Genomic DNA, 26,804 nt, shown 5'->3' with positions numbered 1-26,804 from the left:
AAGCATAGCTCTACTACAAAGTGAGAGCCCCCTCCTCTAAATTAAACCACATGTGGTGGTGCACACCCTTGGGAGGCAGGTGGATTTCTGTGAGTCTGAGACCATTCTGATCTATATAGTTCCAGGAAAACCACAACAACATGGTGATGTACTTTTCCAACAAACATCAACAACAACAAATAAACAAAGGGGCTGGTGGTGTGGTTTGGTGGGTAGAACACTTGTCTCCAAGCCTAAGCTGAGTCCTCTTTCTAGAATCCACATGATGGAAATAAAGAACCCACCCCCAAAGTTGTCCCCCCAACTCCACACACATGCCATGGCATGCATGTGCAAACACATACAATAAACAAACAAATAAGTCTATGAAAAAGGATTTTTAAAAATTTTATTGATGTTGTGTTCTGCCTCCATGTATGTCTATGTGACAGTGCCAGACTCCCTGGAACTAGAATTACTGACAGTTATAAACTTCCAGGTGGGTGCCAGGATTGAACCCTGGTCCTTTGGAAGAACAGCCAGTGCTCTTAACGTCTGAGCCATCTCTCCAGCCCCATCTCTGAAAATTAAAAAAAAAAAAAAAAAAAAAACAAAGACACTGAAACACACACCACCTTTACTTTTATCTACAGAAAAGGAAAAGCTGTGCTCCCTCAGGAAGAGAAAGGCTGTGCTCCCTCTGAAAAGGAGCAGAGGGAAGGACACTTGTGTGCTTGTATTCCTGAGACTTCAATGTACAGGGCTACCTTTTGAAAAATGTTTTTTCAGTGGCTAGAGAGATGGCTCTGGTTACAAACACTGGCTGGTCTTCTAGAGAACTGTGGTTCAGTCCTCAGTACCCACATGGCAGTTCATAACCATCTATAACTCCAGTTCCAGGGAATTTGGTCCAGTCACAAAGACATACATGTAATGCAGGAGAAACACCAATGCACATAAAAATAAAATTTAAAAAGTTTTTTTGAGATGAGTCTTGGGATGTATCCCAAGCTAGCCTTAAGATTCTCCTGCCTCAGCCTCTGGACGACTGGTTATTTTAGGCGTGAGCTACCATATCCATGAACTATTTTTTAAATACATTTCTCTTCATACTTAGCTTTAAATTATAAAAGTCAACCATAACTTGCAAAGTTCAAGATTTATCTTTTTTGAGGTAGAAGTAGTCAGGAAGAGATGTGGCTAACATCCTGGGTACTTTGTATGTGCTTTTCTATATTGTCTTATTTAAAAAGGAGGGAACTGGCCCATGGAATTCTCAGTGTCTCTGGCAACCAGGGCAGGTATACATATTTAGTCTTTGCTCTTTTCTGGCATGTCTCTGCAGCAGTATCTTTTTGCATGTCAAGCTGGTAAGCGGAGTCTCTAGGTAGTTTCAAGATGTGGGCTTGTCACTCAGCAGATCCAGGCAGGATAGGGGTGTAACTTGTGGTCCCAGTTCCATCTTAGGGAAAGGGGAGGGGTCAAGATAAGCTGGTCACTGATGGTCACAGACATCATCAATCACATGTCTCTAATGATGATCTCATAAAACCTAAAGAGGGAACAGAAAGGCTGTCTCTCTTCCCATGCTGCTCTGTGCATGTGAATGTCCTTATTCATTAGTGAGGTTTATGAGTGGCTCATGCCAGTGAATTGAACCAGAGGATGAGGTGGTGGGAATCCTAGTTTACAGAGCAGCTGAAGTTAAACCACCTCAGGTTTTCAACTAGCATGTGTAAGGGTGGTAGTGGTGGTGGTGGTGGTGGAGAGGGCATGGAATAGCCCATAAAGACACCCTGAGGAGTCATTCTTGTCAGTGAATAGTACAGGCCTTATGAATTTTCCCATCTATCATTTCATTTATCATTCTAAGATGACTGGGCAAAGTGAGGCACTTAAGAGGCTGAGGCAGGAGAATCCCAAGTTCTAGGCCAATCTGTGACATAAATGAGGCTCTGTCTTAAAAGAAAGAAAGAAAGAAAGAAAGAAAGAAAGAAAGAAAGAAAGAAAGAAAGAAAGAAAGGAAGAAAGAAAGAAAGACTAATAACAATAACATCAATCTTGGTTATTTCTCTATTTTCTGAATATACTGGCCTAGAATTTCTGAATCTCAACAGGAAAATAGTACTTATTAGAAAGTATGACTCCAACACTTACCCAAAACAACTGGATACCAGCTGTGTTGGTTGGTTCTTGGGCCAGTGAAGTGTCAACCAAAGACGTTCTTTAACTGTTGGGTCCACACCCCCACTTCTTCTCTTCAGGAAGGGCAATTTCAAAACCATTACACCTGTAGATTAGAGGAAAGTCAATTTGCTCTCAAGACAGTGAAACAGTAACATGACCCTCCCAGCAACTCTCAACTCTACGGTTTATAAATTGTTTGGCTAATTAATAGTAAAACCTTGGGGGCTAGAGTGATGAAATTGCTTGCCATTCAAGTATGCAAACCTCAGCTTAGGCCCCTAGGACCCACTGAAAAAGAAGCAGCAGCCTGGTGCAGTGGGGTACACCTATCACCCCACTGCTGGGCTGGGGCACAGACACAGGCAGATCCCTGGAGCTGTTGAGCACTTGCTGGTCTAACCTCATCACTGAGCAGCAGGTTCAGTTAAAACCTGTCTTACAAAACAAGGCTGAGAAAAACATGAAGAACAGAGGAAGACATGCAACATCACCCCTGCATACATGTGCACACACAAGAAAGACCATGTCCTTTTATTATGGAGATATTTCTCTGATAGAGGTTAAGACCTGTCCAGCCACATTTAGCTCAAACAAACCTTTTCAAGGCTATCCTTGAAACTTGAAAAATTGTATCAAAATTGTATCTTTGTCTGGGATAGGCTTGGGAGACAGTCCAGCCTGTAAAGTGCTTACCTTGCAAACATTAGAATTGGAGTTTGATCTGCAAGACCCACATGCGAAAACAGGTGCAGTAACATGCTTGTCCAACTGCTAGGGAGGCAAAACAGGGCTCCCTGGCTAACTCCCCTGCTTAGATGGTTTGTCAAATTCCAAATTTTGTCTGTAAGTGGTGCCTAAGTAATGGCACCAAAGGTTATTTGGCCTGCAGATGTAAGAACACACACACATGCCAGTATCTTTGTGTGGGGATTGAGTTCCTAATTAGAATGAGAATCTAACCTGAGACTTTTCAACAACTGTGGGCCAGTGCAATTCCAGTTAACTCCTTCTCCTAGTTCAATGGTTCTCAGTCTTCCCAGTGTTGTAACCCTTTAATACAATCGCTCATGTTGTCATGACCCCCAACCATAACATTCTTTTTGTTGCTACTTCATAACTGTTACTTTGCAGTTATAAATCATAATGTAACCCCTGTGAAAGGGTCGCTTAACCCTCACAAGGAACCTTCACAGCACTGATCCAATCATCTGCACTGGCCATTAGAACCACAATGCCAGTGGTTAAAACATACATGCCAGCTGGGTATGGTAGAGCACGCTTTTAATCCCAGCACTCAGGAGGCAGACACAGGCACGTCTCTGAGTTCAATCACAGCTAGCCTGATCTACAAAGCAAGTTCCAGAACAGCCAAGGCTTCACAGAGAAACCCTGTCTCAAACAAAATAAAGCAACACATACACGCCAGGGTCCAAGTTCAGAGATGTGATTCAGGAGATTCCAAGTGGAGTACAGAAAACACTAGTTTTTCAGTACTCCCCAGCAGGTCTGCTGTATAAGGAGAACACAAGGCTACTGTGGACAGTCATCATGTTCACAAATTCTCAGACAGACAGGTGTCTTGAGGGGAGGGGAATGTTTAGCCTAATTTGAACAAAGTGATGGACCTGGTGAGATGGCTGTGGACAAAGTGCTTGCCATGCAAATATAATGACCTGAGTCTGATTCCCCAGAAGTCACATAAAGGTGATGTGTACCTTCATACACACACAAAGCCCCTACCTCACAGCAATAAATAAAAAATTGAAGACAATGTAAACACAGCAAGCTTGTTCATGGGCTCAATGTGCATGCTGAGTCTGTATCACTCAGTGTTTCCATTCTTAACACTCAAGGAAAGCCCATTATTCCTGTTCTTACAGTGAAGATCTTGCTCTCAGGTGGATCTTTGTGAGTATGAGGCTAGCTCAGTCTACATAGCAAGATCTAGGACAGCCTTACTCTGTATGGCAGACAAGGTACTTTCAGCAAATCCAGGGTTCTTGTCTTATGGAAGGCATCAGAAAACAGACTCAAAGGCCAGATGTCCAGAACAAAGAGGTCTAAACAGGCTATAGGGGACAGCAACTTTCTGGTTAAGCAAGATTTTGGACAGATGATATTCTTGGAAAGAGATAAAGCAAACAAGTAGATAATTCTACTGTAACAGTACAGGATTTGTTACCGAAGAGACACTGTGACAAAACAGAAAACCTAGGAAGAGAGTCTCAGTGAGGGATTCTACATTAGTTTGGCCTCTGAACATGTCAGTGGGTGACTGTCTTGATTGTCAACTGATACAAGAGGGCTCACCCCATTGTGGGATGTATCATTTCTTGTGTAGGTAGTCCCAGGCTATCCAAAACAGCCAGCTGCGCATAAGCCAGGGTGTGAGTTGGCACATGGCATTCCTCCACTGGATGGTTTCTGCTTCAAGTTCCCACCTAGACTTCCCTCAGTGACAGACTATAACTTAGAAGCCGAAACTAAACCTTTCCTCCCCTAAGTTTCTTCTGGTCTGTGTTTTATCAGAGCAGCAGAAAGGAGCTAGAGCACATGCTACAGATGGGTGGAGCCATGATTCTGTGGGTTCGGGTCTGAACTGCTAAGAGGAGAGAAAACTGAGCAGCAGGTGGGCACACAATCCCTCTCCTTTCTGCTCCTAGCTATGGAAGAGAGAGACTGCTTCATTCTGACTACCCTAAACAATGGATTGTAGGAGCAGGGGTGGAAAACGGCTCATCAGTTAGGAGGACTTGTTCTATAAGAGCCAGATTCAGTTTCTAGCACCCACAAGGTGACCAAGAATGGTTTATAACTCCAGTTCCTAGACAAGCCAAAACCCTTTTTTGGCCCCCATGAACATACACATAGTACATACACATGTCTATGCGAACACCCATACAGATAAAATAAAAGCAAATCAATCCTTAAAAAAAGTAACAAAATGATGGACCAGAACCTGGAACTAAGCTGCAACCACTCTTAGTCCCTCCAAGGTGGTTGTTGTGTTACCTTAGCAACAGAAAAGAAAACAGGATAAACTCTAGGCATCAACCTTACCCCGGCCTCGGGAACAGCTCCAGATTCGAATGGTCTGATCCTTGCTTCCTGTGGCTAAGTAGCAGCCTTTTGTGATGGGGGTTTCTGCTATAAGCTTCCCATTGGGAATGTCAGGTTCTTCTAGGAATTAGATAGAGAGTTTATTTTTTTAAAGATTTATTTACTATATACATATGAATGCTCTGTCTTCATGCACACCGTAAGAGGGAATCACACCCCATAACAGATGGCTGTGAGCCACCATGTGGTTTCTGAGAATTGAACTCAGGACCTCTGTAAGAGCAGCTAGTAACTGCTTATTTTTAATTTACACTGAACACGCACTTGTGGTTAAACAGTAACTCCCCAAACTCAGCTCCTCCCCTTTCCTAGTTTGATCTGTGAGGCTCACGGTCTAAGTATAATTCAGAAGCTGCAATTCAACACTTAGTTCTTCAGGTCTGAAATGAGCAGAGCTCTCCTTCCATCATCTTACCCGAGCTTTCCTCTTGGTTTATGGATAAGCAGTCTTCACCAGACAGAGGACACCAGGCTATGGAGTGGATTTCATCATCGTGGCCTCGAAGCCTGTGAATAACTTCTCCCTTTTTACTGATGTCAATGATAACCACTATGCCATCTTTGTAGCTGAAGAATAAGTTAGAAATACTTCAGGGGCCTGCAGATTCACACTGCCAAACCTCTCACCTGCCTGAGTTCTAACCCAAGTAAGACAACTTTCCTTCTTCTTCCTTTCTGTCTGTTTAGATACCAGCTCAAATCCTACATATGCATACCCTGAGACTCTAGATTCTACTCTTTCTCTGAAGACCCCCTTTCCACCATTCCCCACGTCCTTTTACAGCTATTTGCAGACCTCTAAGGCAGACTCTAATTCAAAAGACAAGGCTTTCCTTCTCTTCTCTACCCGTTCCTCCCAGTACTCACTAAGCTTATAGCTTGTCTACACTGCTTCTGCCCTGAAAAGGGAAAAGATTTTAGCAATAAAAACAGTTAACTAATAAACTTTTTTTTTTTTTGAGACAGCTTTATGCATCGCAGACTGGCCACAAACCTACCATGTACCAAGGATGGTCATGAACTTCATTCACCTCCCAAGGGCTGAGATCACAGGCATGAGTCAACATATTTGCTTTGTACAGTACTTGGGTCTGAACCCAGGCCTTTGTGTGTGCTAGACAAGCACTCTGCCAGAGGAGTGACATCCTTGGCTTCACAAATGATACTGCTTTCCAACTACAAACTTAACAAGAACTGTTAAACTGTACCTAAGTGTCAATTTATGAATTCAGCAGAAACGGAGAGATTCTAATAGCTTTTAAAAAATTATTTTCAACACATTATAAAGTATCTACTGGGAGCTAGAGAGATAGTTCACCACTTAAGAGCACCAGGTGCTCTTCCAGAGGAACCAAAGTCCCAGTATTCATGAGGTGGCTCACAAGGTGTCACTCCAGTCCCTGAGGATCTGGTGCCCTCTTGTGGTCTCCTAGGGCACTGCAAACACACAGTACACAAAATACATATGCAAGCAAAATAACCATACATGGTAAAAAGGGCACCCAAAAACAAAACAAAACAAAATAAAACAAAAAACAATTGACCAACCAAAAAAAACCTTAAAGTATCTTATACTTAGCTTAAGAAAAATAAACAAATAAATAAATAGCCACCCAAACAGCTTATATCTCCTCCTACAAATTTCTGCTTTGATTTCCTAGTGGTAGCCAATGTTTCTGAGTTATAATCTAGCATCCCCAGCCTTTCTTTATAAATGTTCCCAAGTAAGACACAATCTATTTTGTACATCCAAAGGCTTTATGAATGGTATCATGAAGCTGGCTTTCTTTGTCCTATCTGTGCAGTACATGTTAGGTACATGAAGCAGAATCACCTGACACTCTATAGCTAAGGCCACATCCAAGGATACTCTAAGTCAGCCAAGAGTGAAAGAAGGCATTTCTAACTTTTGAAGAGTGGCTGGAAAAATCAGACAGAGAGAAGAAAACATATTATCATAGAAAGACAGGAGCAGAGAAAAGTCTGGACCTAGAGATCGCAGGAACGTATGACACCCCAGGCTGCAGTCTTCCTCTAAGGACTGAGGCACACAAGGCAAGGGGAATGAAAAGCAGGACCATAAATTAGGCCAAACCATCAGCAGGCAGCACAGTACTCGGTACTCACCCAATGGCTACTAAATTTTCGTGATGAGGTGAACACGTCAGACAGAATATGGTCCTGGGCTCTGTGAAGAGGTGCTGGCTGTCATTTCTGTTAAGCCAGTAACAGAAAACAACTCCTTTTTCATCCCCAGAGACTATTAAGTCCTTAACTGTCGGAGACCAATGCAGTGCTGATATTGTATGCTTCAAACAAAGCAAAGCCAGATGAGTCTCATTTGTCAATGCTGGGCTGTAAACCAGCTTAATGCTACACACATTACAGGCACTTAAGAAATATGCTATAACTATCTGTATAGAAATATAGTAAATCTAAAGTTAGAACTTTTTGTGTAGTTTTGAGACAGTCTCACTTTGTAATTTAGGCTGGCCTGGAACTCAAGGCAATCCTCCTGCCTGCATCCTGAGAACTAGGATTCTAGAATTGCAGCCATGCACCACCATGCCTGGAGACACTGACATGGACCCACAGAGACACACACACTCTCCACACACACATTCTCTCTACAAACACACAATTTTTACTTATGTGTTTGTGCAAACACATGCCATGTGTGTGTATATGGAGGCCAGAAGAGGTCACTGAATTCCCTGGATCTGGAGTTGGTTATGAGCCAACCCACAGGGGTGATGGGAACCCAACTTGGGTCCTTTGGGACAGTAGGAGGCACACTTAACAAATGAACCATCTCTCCAGCCCCTAAATTTTTTATTTATTGTGTAGGGGAGCATGTGCCACAGCTGAGCATGTGGAAGTCAGAAAACTCTGTTCTCTCTTACTTTCAGGTGGACTCTGGAGATTAAACTGCTCAGGGAGCTGGAGAGACAGCTCAGTGGTTAAGAACACTTGCTGCTCTTGCAGAGCTTTGGTTCCCACCACCCACATGGTGACCAACAATCATCAGTAACTTCAGTTTTCACCTCTTCTCACCACCATAGATACCAGCACACAGGCAAAATACACACACACACACACACACACACACACACACACACACCCCATATCAAAACTCAGGTCATTAGGCTTACAGGACAAGCACTTGGACCTGGAAAGCCTTCTCATCAGCCCAGGTGTTTATTTTATAAAGACCTATTGGCTCTGTTAGACTTTGTAGGCCACCCTCTCTGTTGCTGTTCCTGTTGTTATATCATGAAAGCAGCCACAGATAAGAGTTAATGACTAGGGGCTGGAGAATGGCTTAGTGGTTAAAGGCATTGACTACTCATCCAGAGGTTCCAGGGTCAATTCCCAGAGCTCTCATGGTAGTTTTTAACTGTCTATAATGGCATCTGAATGCCCCCTTCTGGTGTGCAGACATACATTAGAAAAACTGCTCATATATATAAAAGACTGACCAGATTTAGTCATACTTTAATGTTACTTTCATAAATAGGTAGCTTAGTTAACTTGTGGTAAGTCTGTATGTTTGTGTCTCTGTCTCTCTCTCTCTCTCTCTGAGACAGGGTCTCCTGTAGCCCAAGCTGGCCTTGAACTCCTAATCTTTCTGCCTCCATTTCCCAAGTGCTGCGATTATAGGTGTGCAACACCATGGCCATTTGTGGAGTTCTGGGGACTGAGCCCAGGGCTTTGAGTATGTTAGCCAAGCACTCTACTGCTGAGTTACATCTCTTACCAGAAACGCTAAACAAAACATGCATCTAAAAAAAAAAAGGTTTTGAAAGACTTCCCAACATATCTAACTAATCAACGAAAATTATTAGCATTCTTTCACATGGATGAGATATATTAAAACATTCTGAGGACTCAGGATACACATTACCTGATGGAGTGAGTGTTCTGTCACTACAGCCTTGGTCTCTACATCCCAAATCTTCACAGTCCCATCATCTGAGCTGGTGGCACAGAGGTTGTATTGTCCAGGGTGATGAGAAAAAGTGAAACCAGATACTCTTTCAGTGTGTCCCACCAACTCTCCTACAACTGCAAGTAAAACCAGACTTGGTTAACTAAACCACTATCCAGACAATAAGACTGCATGTTGCAGGACGAACAACAAGCAGAGAAATAAGAGTCACTTACCACACGTAACAGAATCATCCATAGACTAATAACAGAAACGCTGGGTGCCAGCGGTGTCCGTACTTAGGGACTTCGTACAGGTTTATTTTCTTTGAATCTCAGTATTCTCATCTATAAAGCAATATTCCTGTCCTTTGTCGAGCCAGGTTTACAGGCTGAGGCCCAGTCCTAGCTCACCGGTGAGCGAGAATGCCATACTTACTTAATTTTGCCATAGGTCATAAGGAATATAATAAGTTGGTATTTCCAACCACAAGGCAAAAATAAATAAATGAGTAAATAATAAATCAATCCTTAGCTTTTGTTTGTTTCGTTTTCTTTTGAGTTAGGATCTTGCTATGGAGCCATTGGTTGGCTGGAACTCACTTTACGTAGACTAGGCTGCCTTTGAACGCGCGGCAATCCTCCAGCCTCAGCCTCCCAAGTAGTTGGAATCAGACAAGCATCATCGCGTCTGGCGCAAATTCAGACTCACCTCACTCATCATACAGAAACCAGTATCTCGTAATTGCCCAGCGGGAACAGGGAACAGAGAACAGAGAACAGCCCCCACCCCAGGGGGCGTCCTAGGTGCCGGTGGGCCCTGGCGAAGTAGGAAGGCCAGGAGCGCCCTAAACGCCGGGTCTAGGCTTGGTCAGCCCCTCCAAGCGTGAAGGGCCACGTGCGCGCGCCGCGGGACTCGGCGACTTACAGACTCCCTAGAGGGTGGCGGGAAGGACTGCGCCGGCCCGTGGGGGGCTCACCTCGAAACGGGGGCGCCCCTGGGCTCGCGCCCGCGCCCGGGCCCACGCGGACGAGGAAGACGGAGGTCCGCGCAGCGAAGCCAAAGATGCCTCCGGGCGCCGCGTCGCTGCAGCGCGAGCAGTACCAGTTGGGAGACGGCGGTAGCGTCCGCGGCTCTGGTTTCATCTCCGCGGCCGCCCAGGCTCAGCTGAGGAGCTCCGGTACGGTGGTTCGCAACCGCGGCGTGTAGCGGGAGGGGGCGGGATCTAGTTAAACCCCGCCCCTGAAGGCGGGCGCTACGGAGCGCGCTGAGGCCCAAGCCGCGCCTCTCACTCGCGAGCGCTGCCTGGGACTGAGTTCTAGGCCCCAAGGTTAAGCATTTTCCTTAATTACGTATTTAGACCCGTGGAACCCGCCAACCAGCCACTGAGGCTTAATCTTCAAGGCAGTTCAGTATCCAATTCAGTTGTTTTTTTTTTTTTAACTCTACGTAGCGGCGTACTTTGCCAGTTTTGGGAGGTGTTTTAAAGACAGTTGCAAGAGTATATTTAACTAAAATATTAAAAGAATGAATCTGAGTTCTGGCTCAGCACTCGGGAAGCTGAGGCAGGAGGATTGCCATGAGCTCCAGGCCAGGCAGCCTGGCTATAGTGTGAGAGCCTGTCAAAATAAATAAAACGAGTCAGGAATCATTAAAGGCAGAAAGAGATTCTGTAGTTGGGTGGGAATTCTGATTCTGGGCTCTTGATATTCAAAGATTAAAGAGCAGAGGTTTGACATTCTGCCTCCTGCTTGATGGAGTACCAATGCTGTGAGGAGAACTGGTTAGTGGCGTGGAGGAAAAAAAGAACTGGATTCTGCTTACAGCTCAAACACGAGCAACTTGCTCAGATTCGACTGTACTTCTGTATTGCTGTTTGCTCTTCCTGAATGTGGCATATGAAAACTTGCAATGGCTATCATTGATAGAGAGCCCTTCCCTATGCTAACTTAGCCTAAGGGCACTAAATTCAGAGTCACCTGGCTCCACATTGATCACTAGTTTTGCCAGGAGCTTAAGTCCTATCTGTCTCAGATGTTTCTCACTTAATAATACTTGCCTTGCTGGATTGCTGGATGAAATAAGGAGATTTAGTAAAATACTGGTATATATGGTGGTAAATGCACACAAATGTATTAGCTCATCTCTTATTCAACATTGAGGTTAGTAGAAGCACATTATGTTGGTCTTTATTATTTATTTATTTATTTATTTATTTATTTATGTGCGTGCATGTGTTCATATTTCATAATGTGTGTATGGAGGTCAGAGGTCAAGGAGTTGGTTTTCTCCTTCCATGATATGGGACCTAGAGACTGCATTCATCTTGACAGCTTCTTAACCATCGGAACCATCTCAATGACACCCTACCACATTGGTTTGTTTTTGTTTTGTTTTTGAAACAGGATCTCACTATACAGCTCTGACTAGCCTGGAATTTGCTTTGTAGACCAGACTGTGTTGAGTTCACAGAAATCTACCTGCTTCTGCTCTCCTGAGTGCTGGGATTAAAAGTGTGGGCCACCATACCAGGCAATTTGATTTTTGAAAGAGTTTTCTCAGTAATGTTCACAAATTTGTGTAAATAGAGTGATCTTTCTTTCCTTCCTCTTTCTCTCTTCTTTTTTTTCCTTCAAGATAGAGTCTCATTGTGAAGTTCAGAATGGCCTGGAATTTGCTGCCTAGGGTGACCTCAAACTTGTGGAGATCTTCTTGCTTCAGCCTCTCATATGCTGGGATTACAAACAAATGCCACTACACCTGGCTGCTGCTGCTGCTGCTGCTTTTTCTCCTCCTCCTCCTCCTCTTCCTCCTCTTCCTCCTCCTCCTCCTCCTTCCCTCCTCCTCCTCCTTTTTCTTCTTCTTTTTTGAAACAAAGCCTGGTTTGTGTATCACGGTGATTCTTAACACCAATCTCCTACATGCTGATGTTACAGTCATTTCTAACAAGAACTCTGAGGCCCACTGAGGACACAGTTTGATGAGCCAGTCTGCCTCCATCTTAGGTTTAAAAGCTATCTTATAGTAAAGACAAACTAGGTTCATTCCTGTTTATGATTAGAACTCTGCTTCTCACTGATTGGGCTATGTCCCACCTGTACTCTTAACTATAAATGGTTCTATGCATTCTAGGAAATGGCAACTGTGTCTTTGTTTCAAAACCATCTTGTTAATTCTACCTTTGTTTCAAAAGGTTTTTATGACTACCTTCTTAGGACCACCTTGCCATCATGACTTTGTTTCAGGAGGTCGTTATGACTAACTTATTGGTCTGCTTCTGTTTATAGGACTAATTTATTAGTCTGTTCCTGTTATAATTCTGCTCCTGTAACCCCGTCTGGTTAATGTGGAAACCCCCAACCCCTGAGCTATAAAAACCTTGTCTTCCTGATGTCCAATGCTGCCTTCTCAAACGCTGCCTTAGGGGGAGGCAGCTCCTGTATGCAAATAAAAAAGCTTGCTTTAATTGCTTGCTTTAATTAATTTGGCCATGATGATTTGGATCGATGGTCTTTTTCGTATCTTTGGCTTGAAGTTTTTGGAATTAATAGGTTCCCCTGACCTTTTCAGGCTGTTATGAGGTGATTTTTCTGATTTTCAGTCTTTATGAGGTCATTCACTCCAAAACAAGGCTGGTCTGACCAGACTTTACACAGGGACGACGCATTCCTGGTCTCCATGACAACGCACTCTGAATTTCCGGATCGGGGAGGATGGCCTCAGTCTGCGCATGTGTATAGCCAGCCGGCGTTTGAATCCAGAGGCTTCCGTAGGGCCCAGCATGGCGGCCGCACTATTGCGAGAGTTGGGTAAGGCTTAAGGCTTTCTTACAATTTGGGAAGGAAATACTGAGACTCAAAGTTGACAGCTTATATTCCTGTTGCAGGTGCATTGTGGGTACCAACCCTGAGGATCTGGGCAACGCAGACGCTGCGGTAAGTGTCCTGCCGTGAATATTCTAGCAGGCTGCGCCTGGTCTGCGTCCCTCACTGTGTACTTGTGTGCAAACCAGTGCTTTAGGCCTCAGGTGAAGGGCAGTCCTGCCCAAAGTGCTTTGTAACCCCGTGAGGACTGTTGCCTCCGAGGGCTCTTCTCAGTGTTTTTGAACAGCCTTTCCCTATTCCATAGGCACGATCCGACTCTTCGACGTTGTGTGGTATGCTAACAAACATTCCTCTGTTTACTTACCGTGCATTCAGTGCTAGGAAACAAGCGTTCCTGTGCAGTTGAGTTAGCACTTGCATGGATCCATAGGGTACATAGGAATTTTCGATTCCATATTTAGTACTTGCAAATGAATTGCTTCGTTTGGAGTAATATTTTGATTTAATATAATTATAGTAGTTTGGTATTTGCTTGATTCCGTTTAAGACCCATTTCAGTTTGTTTTGTTTTTTGGTTTTGGTTTTTTCAAGACAGAGTTTCTCTGTGTAGCCCTGGCTGTCCTGGAACTCACTCTGTAGACCAGGCTGCCTTCGAACTCAGAAACCTGCCTGCCTCTGCCTCCCAAGTGCTGGGACTAAAGGCGTGCGCCACCACTGCCCGGCTCCATTTCAGTCTTGAGTATTCATAAAATCTGTAAGTTATTCATGAAACTTTGTCACTATTAATTCATGGTATACTTAATTTACTAAACATCATATTAATTGCCCAATCTGTATTAAGGTTTTGAGAAATGCAAGGCAGTGCTTAATACTGGATGACAGTATGTCCCTCACTCTGAAGAAATCTTGTTTAATAGTTTATCATAATGGTTTCTTAGAAGGATTGAAGTCAGAGCTGAGCAGCTCATGGGTCTGTCATCCTGCTCTGAGTGATGATATAAAATGGTGTTAGAGGCCTTAGAGACATTGCCTCTTTCCTCTTTCTTACATATATGAAAACCAAGGCCCAATGGAGGACAGTGTGCCCTCTGGCTTTGACTGTGTAGAAATGAAAACTCCCATGATTCAAACTGGAGAGGAAAGTTTGAAGGTCTAGAGATCACAGGCACGTTTGGAGGGGAGACAAGACATAACTGTTCAGTGGATCTCATTTTCAATAACACTGGCCATCAGTGCTATGCTGTGTTGGATACTGCAGGGTGTGAAGTATTGATTAGTTTTCCAACAACAGAATGAAGCCCATTTTGCTCTCATACTACATATAATTATATCTGAAATTTATTGAGAGTCCTAAGTGCTGGATTAAGGATTTTACTAAATATCTTATTTGTGCTATTTTGCTATGTCCTTAAATATATTTTAAGGTTTAGATATCAAAGATGATACCATGAAGGTATTATCTTTACTAATACTTGGGTTGTCCCATTTTGATCTGTGGGGTTGTCCATAGGTGGCTCTTTCATGGGCTTCAGTGGTCTAGCTTGCTTGGTTTGTGATCTGGAAAACTATATCTTGCTTCCCTTGCATACTTTCTGCTTTGGATCTTGTGGACAGCCATTTCCTTCAGAAGTTTGGTTCTTTTTTAGTAGGAAATATTCAAGAACATAATCTTCAGACTAGAGTGGTCATTACTTCCAGTTGGGTCACTGTTTCTAGGCTTCATTTAGTATAGGAAATTTCAGTTTTCTTATTATGTAGATATCTGCTAAGACCCTCAGTTGTCAGTGACACTGAGAAATAGAATTATAGATAAAAGATAGATATAATCACGGGGTCTGGAGAGATGGCTCAGCCATTACTCCACTGGTTGTTCTCCCAGAGGCTCTGGGTCCAATTCCCAGAACTACAAGTTGGCTAACAACTGTCTGTAACCCCAGTTCCAGGGCATCCAATGCTCTGTTGTCTCCTCCAAGAGTAATGCATATCCATGGTGCAGATGTCCTTACAAGCAAAATACCCAAATGCATACAATAAAAGTAAGTCTTTATAACATATAAATAAGAAACTGGGGTTGGTGGTGCATATCTTTGATTCCAGCATTTGAGATGTAGAGGCAGGTGGATGTCTGTATGCCAGCCTAGTCTATAGAGAGCTCTAGGACAGCCAGGATTACATAGAGAGAACCTATCTCAAAAAAGCCACACACAAAATTAAAATATATAAATAATAAAATAATCACTCATTTTTCTTACCTCAACAATGGATTTTCAACTGAAGGAAGACATGAGCATCCTTGTTTCAGAAGGGGCTCCATGCAGTGCTCAAGCATAGAAAGAGGGGTTGCACTTTGGTGAGGTGATGGGAGAGGCTACTGTAGTTGTGGCAGACAGCAGTCTTGAACTAGGGTGGTAGCAGTAGGAAGGAGATGAGGCTAAGCATTTGAGAGAGTTCTTGGTAGCATCAATAATACTTGGTGACTGGCTCTGATGGAGAAGTTGAAGATGCACAGTAGAACATCCAAGAAAGGTTTATTTAATGATGTCATGCTACTGGGGAAGACAGGAGGATAAACTGGACATTTGGGTTGTGGAGGCCATGGAGTAGTGGATTTAAGGTCTTCATCACCAAGTCCTAGACTGTTAACCAGCATTAACAGAAGTCTTTTCAACCCCCACTTACCTCTCTGATGGCTTCCAATACTTGACATTCGCTGACAGCATCGACCTCTCCTGAGAACAGCCCACAGTTCTCAGTTCTGTCCCTTTGCGCAGGTGATAAAGGCCTCTGCTGTCTGTGGGAGTCCGTGTCTTCATCTTTTGCGAGGTGAATTTTTTTTTAAGAGCTATCTATCCATATGTGGTGGCATACACCTTTCATCCCAGCACTTGGGATGCAGAGGTGGCAGATCTCTGTGATTTTGAGGCTAGCCTGGTCTACATAGTGAGTTTCAGGACAGCCAGGGTTACATGGTGAGACCCTGTCTCAAATCCACCCCCTCTAAAAAAGTTTCAAAGCCACTCTGCCGTCCTCTGCTGCCTTTCCTGTGCTTTAGATGTACATTGCCTTCTGGTTCTCTTACTTATTTGTTTGTGTATTCAGCAAGGCTGGGTAACTGCACAGGTCAGATAAAGAGTAAGTTCATTGTATCCTCTTTCAATCTTTTTTTAGACTAAGCTGACTTACTGCAGAGAGTCAGCATTCACCAGTCAGTCAGGACAGAGTGTGGGCTAATACCAGCTCCCATTTGCCTTACACGAGTTGCTAGCCTTCACTTTTAGCCTCCAGTAAACCAGCTTTGTAGTGTCCAGATAATGCATTCTGTTAGTGAACTTCTGATTGAGAGCCTGAAGTTGTCAGTGGGGTGGTGATGTGGCTCCCGGAACTGCAGACAAGTTCCAAGGTTTCTGTTGTCTTATGGGCTTCCTTCCTTTCAGAGTTTTACCACAGTCATGTATCCACACAAGTGCTTCTCTTGACATTTCTCGAAAATGGGAGAAGAAGAATAAGATTGTTTACCCACCTCAACTCCCTGGTGAACCTCGGAGACCAGCAGTAAGTTTATAGGTAGAAGTAATCCCCTAATTTTTAAATTTATTTTTATTTTCTTGTAAGTCAGGTCTTATGCTGATTTTGAATTCAACACTTAGCACAGGCTGGTTTTGAACTCCCAGAACTCTGCCTGCCTCTGCCTCCCAAGTACCAGGATTGATGGTGTGTACCACCATGCCCTGCCTGACCAGTACTTGTGCTCTTATGTGCCAAGCAGTGAGTTTTTTGTTCCTGGTTAAAGGGGCATTGCGAATTAATTTACGTATCCTAATTAACTGACCTAAGCATACCAGCTTGCCTCTGGATCTTAGGTCGCCTGTGCTGTGGCTTGTTTGCTGGCCTTCACCTAGCCTCCGAAACTGACCTAAGGCCTTGAGATGCTGATTTTGAGCACAGGAGGCTTGTGGGTGACGTCATCGTCATCATCGTGTATCCGTGGTCGGTCTCTCTGTATGGACCAGGCTGCCCTCAAACTCACAGAGACCTGCCTGCCTCTGCATCCTGAGTGCTGGGATTGAAGTTGCCTGCCAGCACACCCAGCTGATAACAATGATAGTGACGAATAATGAGTTGGAAAATATTGCTTTAAACATTGTGTATTTTAGTTTAGGCACAATTACGTTTTTTTTGTTGTTGTTGGTTTTTTTTGTTTTTTGTTTTTTGTTTTTTTGTTTTTCGAGACAGGGTTTCTCTGTGTAGCCCTGGCTGTCCTAGAACTCGCTCTGAAGACCAGGCTGGCCTCAAACTCTTGAACTCAGAAATCTGCCTGCCTCTGCCTCCCAAGTGCTGGGATTAAAGGCGTGTGCCACTACCGCCCGGCTTGTTTCTTTTTCTAATGTACAAACCGTTAAACTTCAGGTTTGTATTGAATCATTGGAAGCCTACCAAAGACGTATCTTTTTTTTTTTTTAGCTGCTCAGTAATAAAATCACTATATTGCATACTTAAGATTGTCAGAAGTTATTCTAGTGATATGTAAAGCAAAGTCCAGCTTGAAGTGAATTTATGGAGGCATGCATACACAACTGCTAAAAGGCTTGGGAGCTACATGTGAGCGCTACTCTATCCAGTGTATGCAGTGCTACGGCTCAAAGCCAGGCAAACATTCTAACAGCTGAGCTACAACTCCAACCATCTATTTAAAAAAGACTTTTAGTTAAAAATATTTTTAAAAAAAAAATTTTTTTTAAGTGGTGAGAGGGCCAATAGTGGGAAGAAGGTGGACTTTTAGAGTCTGCAGGGAACTTTGGGAGTGTCTTAGTTAGGGTTTCCATGTCTGTGAAGAGACACCATGACCATGACAACTCTCTTTTTTTCTTTTTTAATTTATTTTATATATATGAGTATACTATTGCTTTTTTCAGACATACCAGAAGAGGACATCAGACCCCATAAAAGATGGTTGTGAGCCACCGTGTGGTTGCCGGGAATTGAACTCTGGACCTCTGGAAGAAGAGTTGGTGCTATTAACCGCTGAGCCATCTCTCCAGCCCCCCATGACAACTCTTGAAAAGGAAAATATTTAACTGGGCCTAGCTTACAGCTCATAGGTTTAGTCCATTATTGCCATGGTGGGCAGCATGGTGGCATGCAGGCAGGCATGGTGTGGAAGAGGAAGCTGAGAGTTTTCTATCCAGATCTGCAGACACTAGAGAAAGTAGTACTGGCTCTGACCTGAGCTTCTGAAACCTCAAAGCCCACCTGCAATGACACACTCTCTCCACCAAGGCCACATGCACTCTAACAAGACCGCATCATGTCCCAAGCCTTTCAAGTCATGATGCTCTCTGTCAGCCTATGGGGGCCATTTTCATTCAAACCACCACAGGAGGCACCCATGCTGGACCTGGGTCTCTCCCATGCCTGGCTGTTATCTCTGCTCACAGGTTAAAACTACTTGGTTTGTAAATTTCAGTTTACAAAAGGATTATAAGATGACTCCTTTCCCAACTGAACTTACTAAAAAGTGCTTTGTGAATTGTGAATTATTCAATATCTACTTGGTTAAAAAAAATATAGTTTTAGGGCTAGAGAGGTGGCTCAGTGGTTAAGAACACTTGTTCTTGCAGAGGGCCTGAGTTCAATTCCCAGCACCCATATGTAATTTCAGTTCCAGGGGAACTAGTGACTTCTGATCTCCAAGGGCACTAGGTATGCACCTGATGCACATTTATGCAGACAAAACATTCATACATATAAAGTAAATAAATTTGAAAAGATTATAGTTTCTGTTTCTTACTAATCTTTTTTTTTTTTTAACATAATGAGACTTTGAAAAAAGGCAAATTTGTCTAAAGAGTCTCTAGAATCTTTGTTGTGTTTTTTTATTTCCTGTGACAAATTTTGTCTTTGGGCATAGAGTATGGGAACTAATAGCTATGCCACTGTCACTTTGATGAACCTGCTGTAAAATGTTTTTCTTTTTTTCCTACTTGCAAGGAAATTTACCATTGTCGGAGACAAATAAAATACAGCAAGGACAAGATGTGGTACCTGGCAAAGATGGTAAGCTAACATGACTATTCCCATGTGATACCCAGGAGAAGAAGCTGTGGGTTCCTCCTGAGGACTAGAAGATGAATGGTTATTATCTCAATTTCCCAAGAATTAGGGAGTGCCATTGTATGTTCAGTGACCAGCAGTTTATCAACAGAGACACTAAATCACAGTGGATACCTAGACTTGAAGCCAGGGCAGCAGAATTGCCAACAGCCAGAGGACCCAGGGCGTCTGCTTGCCTACCTGTAGTAGTTTTAATATCATGGCACAGTAGGTTCTTAAGTGTTTATCATGGTGAAGAAGGGAGAGAAAACCCAGGACACTTGCTTACTTACCTGTACAAAGAGGTTTAACCACAGGATACTGTTGGTTCTTGTGTATTCTTAGTGAGGAGTAGAGAGAAATGCAGCAGATACAGACTCATTTTGGTTTAACTCAACAGTTTCCAGAATTGTACTGTACGGCTCTTACTGTCACTGAAAGGGAATACTGCTTTTGAGTTTGTACATTCATCTGTGTCCCCCTTTAGATACGAGGCATGTCCATTGATCAGGCTTTGGCTCAGCTGGAGTTCAGTGATAAAAAGGGGGCTCAGATAATTAAAGAGGTAAGACTTGGGGGCTGGGAGGGATGGGCATGCAGCCATCTTTAAGCCTAGATCCTGGGTTCCTGGAGTTCGTGGTATACATGTATTTTCTTATGAGACGGAGACTTGTTGTTCCTGGTTTTATTACGTCTCTCTCACATCCTTTGTTCCTGAGAATTAGGTGCTTTTCACTCTTCACATGGGTCTCTGCAGGTGCCTTTACGTGCACCAGACACTTTTTTTTAAATTGTTGGTGGAATGATTAGAAGCCTTTTTTTTTTTTTTTTTAATGACTTAGGGCTTATTTTGAGGGTGGTAAGTTCTGAAGATAAAACTCAGGGCCTAGTGTATGCCAGGGAGGTACTCTACCAATAAGTTGCACTTCCATCCCAGACTTGGTATGGGTTTGTTTTTTGTTTTTCTTTTGTTGTTGTTGTTTTTTTTTTTTTTAAAGAGTCCTTTCTGTGGTTGGGGAGGCAACATCCACCATGAAAGGTTATGATTTTATGTGAGTGGTTAAGTGGAGGAAGCCGTGGCACCCACCCAGGAAGCTTGGAAGGGTGCTGTCTCTAATGCTTCTCTTGTGGTTGTGGGTTTGTATTTGTACATAGGTGGGCCCTAGGGTTGCCATCACCTCACTGGGTACAGTACTAATGTGCAGGCATGTGGCTGTTCCCTGACTCAGATTCAATGTTCTTTGCCAGTGGCATGGCCTAGCGGTGTGGGTTGTCCTCCCTTCCCGTACAGAGCCTCTAAGGCTCAGCAGGATCGATGGTGGCTCCTAATTCGTTTGAGGAAGGAATTCTTCATTTCCCTTGATACAACCAGCAATTGAAGTTCATTGTGGCGGGGTGTAGTTACAAATGCACTCTTGGAAGACAGAGGCAGGCCAATCTCTGTGAGTTCCAAGGCATCGAGAGCTGCAAAGTGATAACTTGTCTCAAAAAAAAAAAACCCAATAAATAAATAAACAAATAAACAAATAAAAGTTCATTGTGAAGTGTAGGCTTGAATAGGTATATTTTAGACAACAAAAAATGAGATATTTAATCCCACCTTAGTTCAGAATCAGCTATATGAGCTGGCTTCTCTTGTCATTTAAGGTTCTCTTAGAAGCACAAGACATGGCAGTGAGAGACCATAATGTGGAATTCAGATCCAATTTACACATAGGTAAGACGTTTTCCATCTTCAACATCTGGGATGTGTCTGGCATCTGAATACTTAGGCCAGTTGCCTGTTGGCAAGGACCTTCTGTAGCCTTTAGCCCCGCAGTGTCAGTATGTCATGAGTGGTAGACTTGCTAGCGTCTCACTGCTGTTCTGAATGGGGCTGAGGGCATGAAGTCTTGACACTGGTTATTACACAAGGGTTCTAGGAGCGGCTCGTGCTGCCACCCTTTACTCACGATAAATTGAGAATGGGCACAAATTACCTAAAAGATAGATTAATCTTTAATTGTAGTGCCTACACTTTAGTGCCTACACTTTAGTGCCAACACCTAGGAGGCACAAGCAGATGGCTCTCTGTGAGTTCCAGGCCAGTCTGGTCTACATATCAAGTTCTAGGACAGCTAGAGTTACATAGATTATTGGGGGCAGAGGGACGGTGGACAGAAAAGATAGACCAGTTGTCAAATGGAAGGCGTTGGATAAAGGTTCACATGTAAACTTTTAATTGTTTTAAAGACTTATGTATATGAGTGCTCTATCTGCATGCACGTCTGTATGCCAGGAGGGGCAGCAGACTCCGTTATAGTTGTTGTCAGCTACCACGTGCTGCTGGGAATTGAATTCAGGACCTTTAGAAGGACAGCCAATGTTCTTAACCTCTGAGACATTGCTCCAGCCCCTAAAGGTCATTTTATAATGTGCCTCTGTCATAAGAATGACTGAAATGTAGCCTTCTAGTAAGTAAGCAGGGCTGAAAGACCTGCTGATCTATACAGGAGAAACACAGGCAGACCAAAACCACTGAATCCTCCAATTAATGAGCAAGCAAATGAATTACATAATTCTTAGGAGAATAATATAAAATACATGAAAAAAAGTTCAACATCCTTAGCCAGGTTGGGCAGTGGGAGCCTTAAACACTCAGAAACTAAGAATAGACGGAGCACCTGGTGCAGCCGCACTATCCTGAGCACACACCCACAGGACTCTGATAGCACACCATAGACACTTGCACAGCCATGTTACTGGGGCACTGTTGAGAAGACCCAGGGTAGTACACAGGCACAGGCCATGGTGTGCGCCGTAGATGGGGTCAGAAGACAGTTCTGTGGAGTCACATTGCTTCACACCTTTATGTGGATTCCAAGGGCAAACTCATGTGGTGAGGTTTGCGTGGCAGCTGCTTTGTGAGTGAGCTGTTTGCAGTCCCATTCCAGCCTTATCTACCTGGGTGCTGGGGATTTGCCTGTAGGACCACATAGAGTGTCCTCCATGCTCATCTCACCTCTTGTCTGTGTGCCTCTTAAACATGCTCAGTGTCAGTGTGCCCCATCATCTGCCTAAGCAAGCCAGTGTGCTTGCATTGGGAACAGAGATGGGGAGATTCTGGTCTCAGGTCAGGTTTCTCTCTCTCTGGGATGACTCTTTTATTTTTATTTCTGAGACTTAGTCTCATGTGGCTAAGACTGGCCTCAAACTTGCAGTATACTTAAGGATGACTTTGAAATCCTGATTCTCCTACCTCTGCTTCCTGGATTACAGGTACAAGTACCATGCCTAGTCTCAGGGATGCCTCTTGGAATCTCTTCCATCCTGTCAGCCTTAGTCAGATTTGTTTGATTCATGAAACTTGCTGTTTCTGTCTTTCTGTCCAGCATAATGTGGCGGTGGGTCCATGCCTCACCTAGAGCAGTGCATGGTTGCTAGTTAGTGCTCAAGAGACGTGTGTTTGAGAGGATTGTGTGCTAGCCAACCACCAAGCTTCTGGACTCTTAGGATCTACTAAAAGATAGATGAGTCAGGACCTGCTCAGCTGGTGCAGATGCAGTCCTATGGATAGCAGACATTTCCCATAATTCTCTTTCCTTCCTCTGTAGCTGAGTCTACCTCAGGTCGAGGCCAGTGCCTGAAGCGCATCCGTTACCATGGCCGAGGTCGCTTTGGCATCATGGAGAAGGTCTATTGCCACTATTTTGTGAAGCTGGTGGAAGGACCCCCACCCCGACCTGAAGCACCCAAGACAGCAGTTGACCACGCCAAGGAGTATATTCAGCAGCTTCGCAGCCGGACCATCATCCATACTCTATGAGATCTATGCTGGTCATTCTGGCTCCACAGTGTATATATTTTACATTTACTTTAAAAAGTAAAAACAAATGATTTTTATGCTTTTGCATTGAATTATTGAAGTGTAGTATATAACTGCAAAGTTCTGTGTGTGTGTGTGTGTGTGTGTTAGGTATCCTAGTGTGCATGTGCATGTGCAGAGGCCAGAAGAGTTTTCAAAAGGACTTGAAGCCACCTTACCACTGCATTCTAAAATCAGACAGTAGGTGGCACTCTCCTCATGGCAACAATCAGATACCAAAGTACTACTGTGACTCTCATAGATAGTGCCCTTCCTCCCACCCTCCCTCTTTCCCTGACAAATGGCATTGACGTTTTTGGTGTGGATTGCTTGAATCTGTATGTTGCTCATAGTAGGAACTTTAACCAACATCCTCAGTTCCAGGCTCTTCCTATTTTGTTGTTGTATTTGTTTTTGGATTTTTGAGACAGGATTTCTCTAGGTGGCCCTGGCTGTCCTGGAACTTGCCATACTTCTTAATTCTTCCAAAACAGTTCAACTAGCTGGGGATCAAATATATATATGAGCCTATGGGGACATTCTTATTCAAACTACCATAATTTTTTTTCCATTTAATTTTATTTATGTGTGTAGGTGTTTTGCCTGTATATGTGTCTGTACACTGTGCAGTGCTGCAGAAATCAGAAGAGGGCTTTAGATCTCTTAGTTACAGGCTGTTGTCAGCTATCATGTGGGTGCTGGGAATTCAACCTGGGTCCTCCTCAAGAGCAGCAAGTGCTCTTAACTGCTGTGCTTTCTCTCTAGCATGTATATTCTTGACATAGCTTGACAAAGGTGCAAGAAACAGGGAGAAATGACAGGTACTGTGTGTGTATGCATACACAGAGGGATAAAATGTCCGTCTCTCTGCCTCTGCAAATCACAGCTCAGAATGGATCAAAGACCCAAGTACAGCTAGAAATGGGGAGGAAGAGAAAACAAAGTTCCAGACGCTGGTCAGAAAGAGTCCACACATGGCTTCTGTCGAGCTGACAGTGTCCAAGCAGCAGAGGCCGCTGGGGGAGCAGAGCCTCCAATGAGATTAAAGGGCAGGATCCACATCCACAAGAGCTGGACAGAATGCAATTTCAGCCCATTGAGGAATTGAGTACCTTTAATCCCAGCACTCAGGAGCCAGAGGCAAGTGGGCCTCTGTGAGTTTGAGGCCAGCCTGGTCTACATATTGAGTTCTAGGCTAACCAGGACTACACTCTGTCTCAAAAACAAAACAAAAAAACCCAATGTTTAAAATAAGCAGATGATGTGAGTATCCCTTTGGGAAATAAATACCAGTAGCCCAGGGATAGATGAGACCCAGTGTCGTTAGGACTGCCCTTGGGTCCAACCCTGTCGCTCGTGGGGTGTCCGGACATGATAACTCGCACTGTTCTTACTTGCAGAGAAGAGGAGACCACTTTTCACGTAGGAACCAGAAAGGACAAGATCCTGTTTACAGCAAAGTGGGTGGACTCGAAAGAGCCTGTGTTTGGTAATGAGACTGTGATGAAGTGCACTGTCGCACATGAGGAAACAAGAAGAAGTGAGAGTGGCCACGGGAGGGGGTGCACTGGCCTGGGCGCACCCTGTCATTAAGTATGGAGATGCCATACCGAACGCTGGGCAAATGAAGACACAGTGGCAGTGGCACTAAATGTGATTCTTGTGATTTATAACACACATGCACACAATGTCAGGAAGCCACTGTTCGATTAGAATATGCTAGCGCAATCATCAGGAAAACATGTACAATTGATATGTGTCAATGAGATGAAAAAAAAAAAATCAATGGATTCTTTTTAAAAAAATCTCGATGGCAGTCCGTGTTTAAGAAGTGCAGGGCTGTGGGGCTGCTGAGTGCCAGGCACCTGGATGCTGAGCTGCTGAGGGTGGAGCAGGCCTGCGCAGCCTGCTCTGAGGGCTCTGAGCCCCGCCTCTCCTGCACGCAAGACTCACGTCCCACAGGTGTTTTTAAGTGCGTTCTCTCGGTCTGGTCAGGAAGAGGACTACTTTAGGAATTTGACCCGGGATTGCTATGTTGATGATGGATTAAATAAAGAGGTAAAAGGGACTCAGAAGAAAGTCTGGTTCTCCAAGTAGAAAGTCAGAAAACTACTGCAACTTAGGTAAGATTGAAAATAACGACCTGCCGGAGCTGAGGGCTTGGGGCTTCCTGCCACAAGCTGTAAACCGGAAGAGCCTTGCTGTGGTGCTGGGGCTCTCAGAAAAAGCCTCCAGGGTGGCCTGACCCTTTCTGACGCTCTCAGTGAGACTGCCTGGCCTGTGTGAAGTCTGTAGTTTCCTTGGTTAAAGGTTTTTTTGGGCAGGGGGTGGCTTTTCTTTTTTTTTTTTCTGATTTTAAAATTATTTTTGTTGAAGAGTTTGCCTATTTTGTCTCCAAGTTTGCCAGCATACAACTATGTGAATATCCTGTTTGCAGTAGTCAGGATAATGCAACACACCCTTCCTTCACAAGACCTTTGTATCCTCATCCCCAGAATACTGAATGCCCTAGGAATGTGCAAGGTCACAAAGGATATGCAAACCTACCAATGATGCTAACATGCACGGTGTGTGCACGTTAGGAGAGTTGTCCAGTTTTTCTAGTGATGATAGTTTTCAAACCGGAAGAGGGAGGAGGAAAAATTGGACGGAGGCGTAGTCACTGAGGAGTGGTCAGAGATGGGCAGTTTTCCTGGCTTTGAAGAGAACCAAGGAATCGGAAAAGCTTCTAGAACTAGCAAAACAAAAACATTCTCCCATGGTCTCTAGAAAACAATACAGCAGATGTCTTTTTTCTTTCTTTCTTCCTCCCCTGCCCACTTCCTTTCTTTCTTGAGATGGTCTCATGTGGCCCAGACTAACCTTGAATTACCTTGACCTTGATCTTCCTGCCTCCTCCTCCCAAGTGCTGGAATTATAGGTGTGAGCCACTGTGTCCATTTTGTGCAGTACTGGAGATAAAACAATGGCTTTATGGATGTCAGGCAAGCACTTACCTGCTGGGCTACATTCTCAGGCCAGCCCTGCAGATGTCTTGATTTTAGCCTGCTGGAACTCTTTCTGAACTTCTTAACTGCAGCACCATGACGGGGGTTGCACTATCCAGACTGTTACGGCAGCCACAGGCTGTTCAATGTTTAATATAATGATATTGCTTTTATTTCAATATTGGAAATTTTTCTTTTTCTGGATTAACGTAACTCAACAGGGTCTATCCCCCTCTCCCATTTAGAGAACCCGTGTGTTACTGGTATGTAGTAGGCAGATGCTGAGGATGCTCCTAGATACCCTGACAGCTCCTCTCCCAATGTGTGTCACCTGTGTAGGGGAAGGAACCTAGAGACAGGAACCTGGCATAATCCCTGGATTATAAAGCTCAGTGGAGCCTTGTGAGTGATGAAGGTACCAATATTCTTGGAGGAGTATGTACCCTAATTCCAGGGAGGAAGAGAAGGATGCTCTGTGCTCCTTCCTAGATCTGCCGTCTATATTCTCTTTGCAATAAAACCAAAGTTGTAAATCTAACACTTTCTGAGTATCAAGAACAAGTCTAGCAAATTGCTGAGTCTGAGCAAACATTTATTTTTATTTCCTATGTGGGATCTCAGGGTTTGCTGGGAGCCCATAGTGAGTTAATGAGAAAACTCAGAGAGTTTCAGAAAGTCTGCACCCAGGTCAGGGGCTGTAAAGTATACTACATCATTATATTATCCCCGCCGGGTGGTGGTGGCATACGCCTTTAATCCCAGCACTTGGGGAGGCAGAGGCAGGCAGATTTCTGAGTTCAAGGCCAGCCTGGTCTACAGAGTGAGTTCCAGGACAGCCAGGGCTA

At 43.9% G+C, this 26,804-nt stretch overlaps 2 protein-coding genes across 5 annotated transcripts in view; one reads left to right on the top strand and one right to left on the bottom strand.

The window, feature by feature from the left end:
- Gemin5 (gem nuclear organelle associated protein 5) overlaps positions 1–10,445 on the bottom strand; it is a 49,047-nt gene extending 38,602 nt beyond the window's left edge. For 2 of the 3 annotated variants that reach the window (XM_028782524.1, XM_028782526.1), the window contains exons 1-6: positions 10,194–10,445; positions 9,191–9,351; positions 7,414–7,595; positions 5,702–5,853; positions 5,227–5,346; positions 2,137–2,269 (exon numbers count right to left, since the gene is read on the bottom strand). In XM_028782524.1, coding sequence (XP_028638357.1) covers positions 2,137–2,269; positions 5,227–5,346; positions 5,702–5,853; positions 7,414–7,595; positions 9,191–9,351; positions 10,194–10,359 — 914 coding nt within the window. In that variant the 5' untranslated portion in view covers positions 10,360–10,445. The remainder of the gene's footprint in view (positions 1–2,136; positions 2,270–5,226; positions 5,347–5,701; positions 5,854–7,413; positions 7,596–9,190; positions 9,352–10,193) is intronic. The other variant, XM_028782527.1, reaches the window with a different exon arrangement.
- Positions 10,446–12,969: 2,524 nt separating this feature from the next.
- On the top strand, positions 12,970–23,010 carry Mrpl22 (mitochondrial ribosomal protein L22). 2 transcript variants are annotated; one of them, XM_028782529.1, is made up of 7 exons: positions 12,970–13,023; positions 13,101–13,149; positions 16,473–16,590; positions 19,027–19,092; positions 19,616–19,693; positions 20,776–20,845; positions 22,722–23,010. In XM_028782529.1, the coding sequence occupies exons 1-7, from the start codon at positions 12,996–12,998 to the stop codon at positions 22,931–22,933; spliced, it is 621 nt and encodes a 206-aa protein (XP_028638362.1). In that variant the 5' UTR covers positions 12,970–12,995; the 3' UTR covers positions 22,934–23,010. The 2 variants fall into 2 exon arrangements, with proteins under 2 accessions (XP_028638362.1, XP_028638364.1); XM_028782531.1 differs by lacking the exon at positions 16,473–16,590 and having other exon boundaries at positions 13,003–13,023.
- The last annotated feature ends 3,794 nt before the right edge of the window (positions 23,011–26,804 follow it).

This window comes from Grammomys surdaster, unplaced genomic scaffold (assembly GCF_004785775.1).
Source record: "Grammomys surdaster isolate TR1022 unplaced genomic scaffold, NIH_TR_1.0 797, whole genome shotgun sequence".
NCBI classification, from domain to species: Eukaryota; Metazoa; Chordata; class Mammalia; order Rodentia; family Muridae; genus Grammomys; species Grammomys surdaster.
This window is presented reverse-complemented; position numbering and strand designations above follow the sequence as displayed.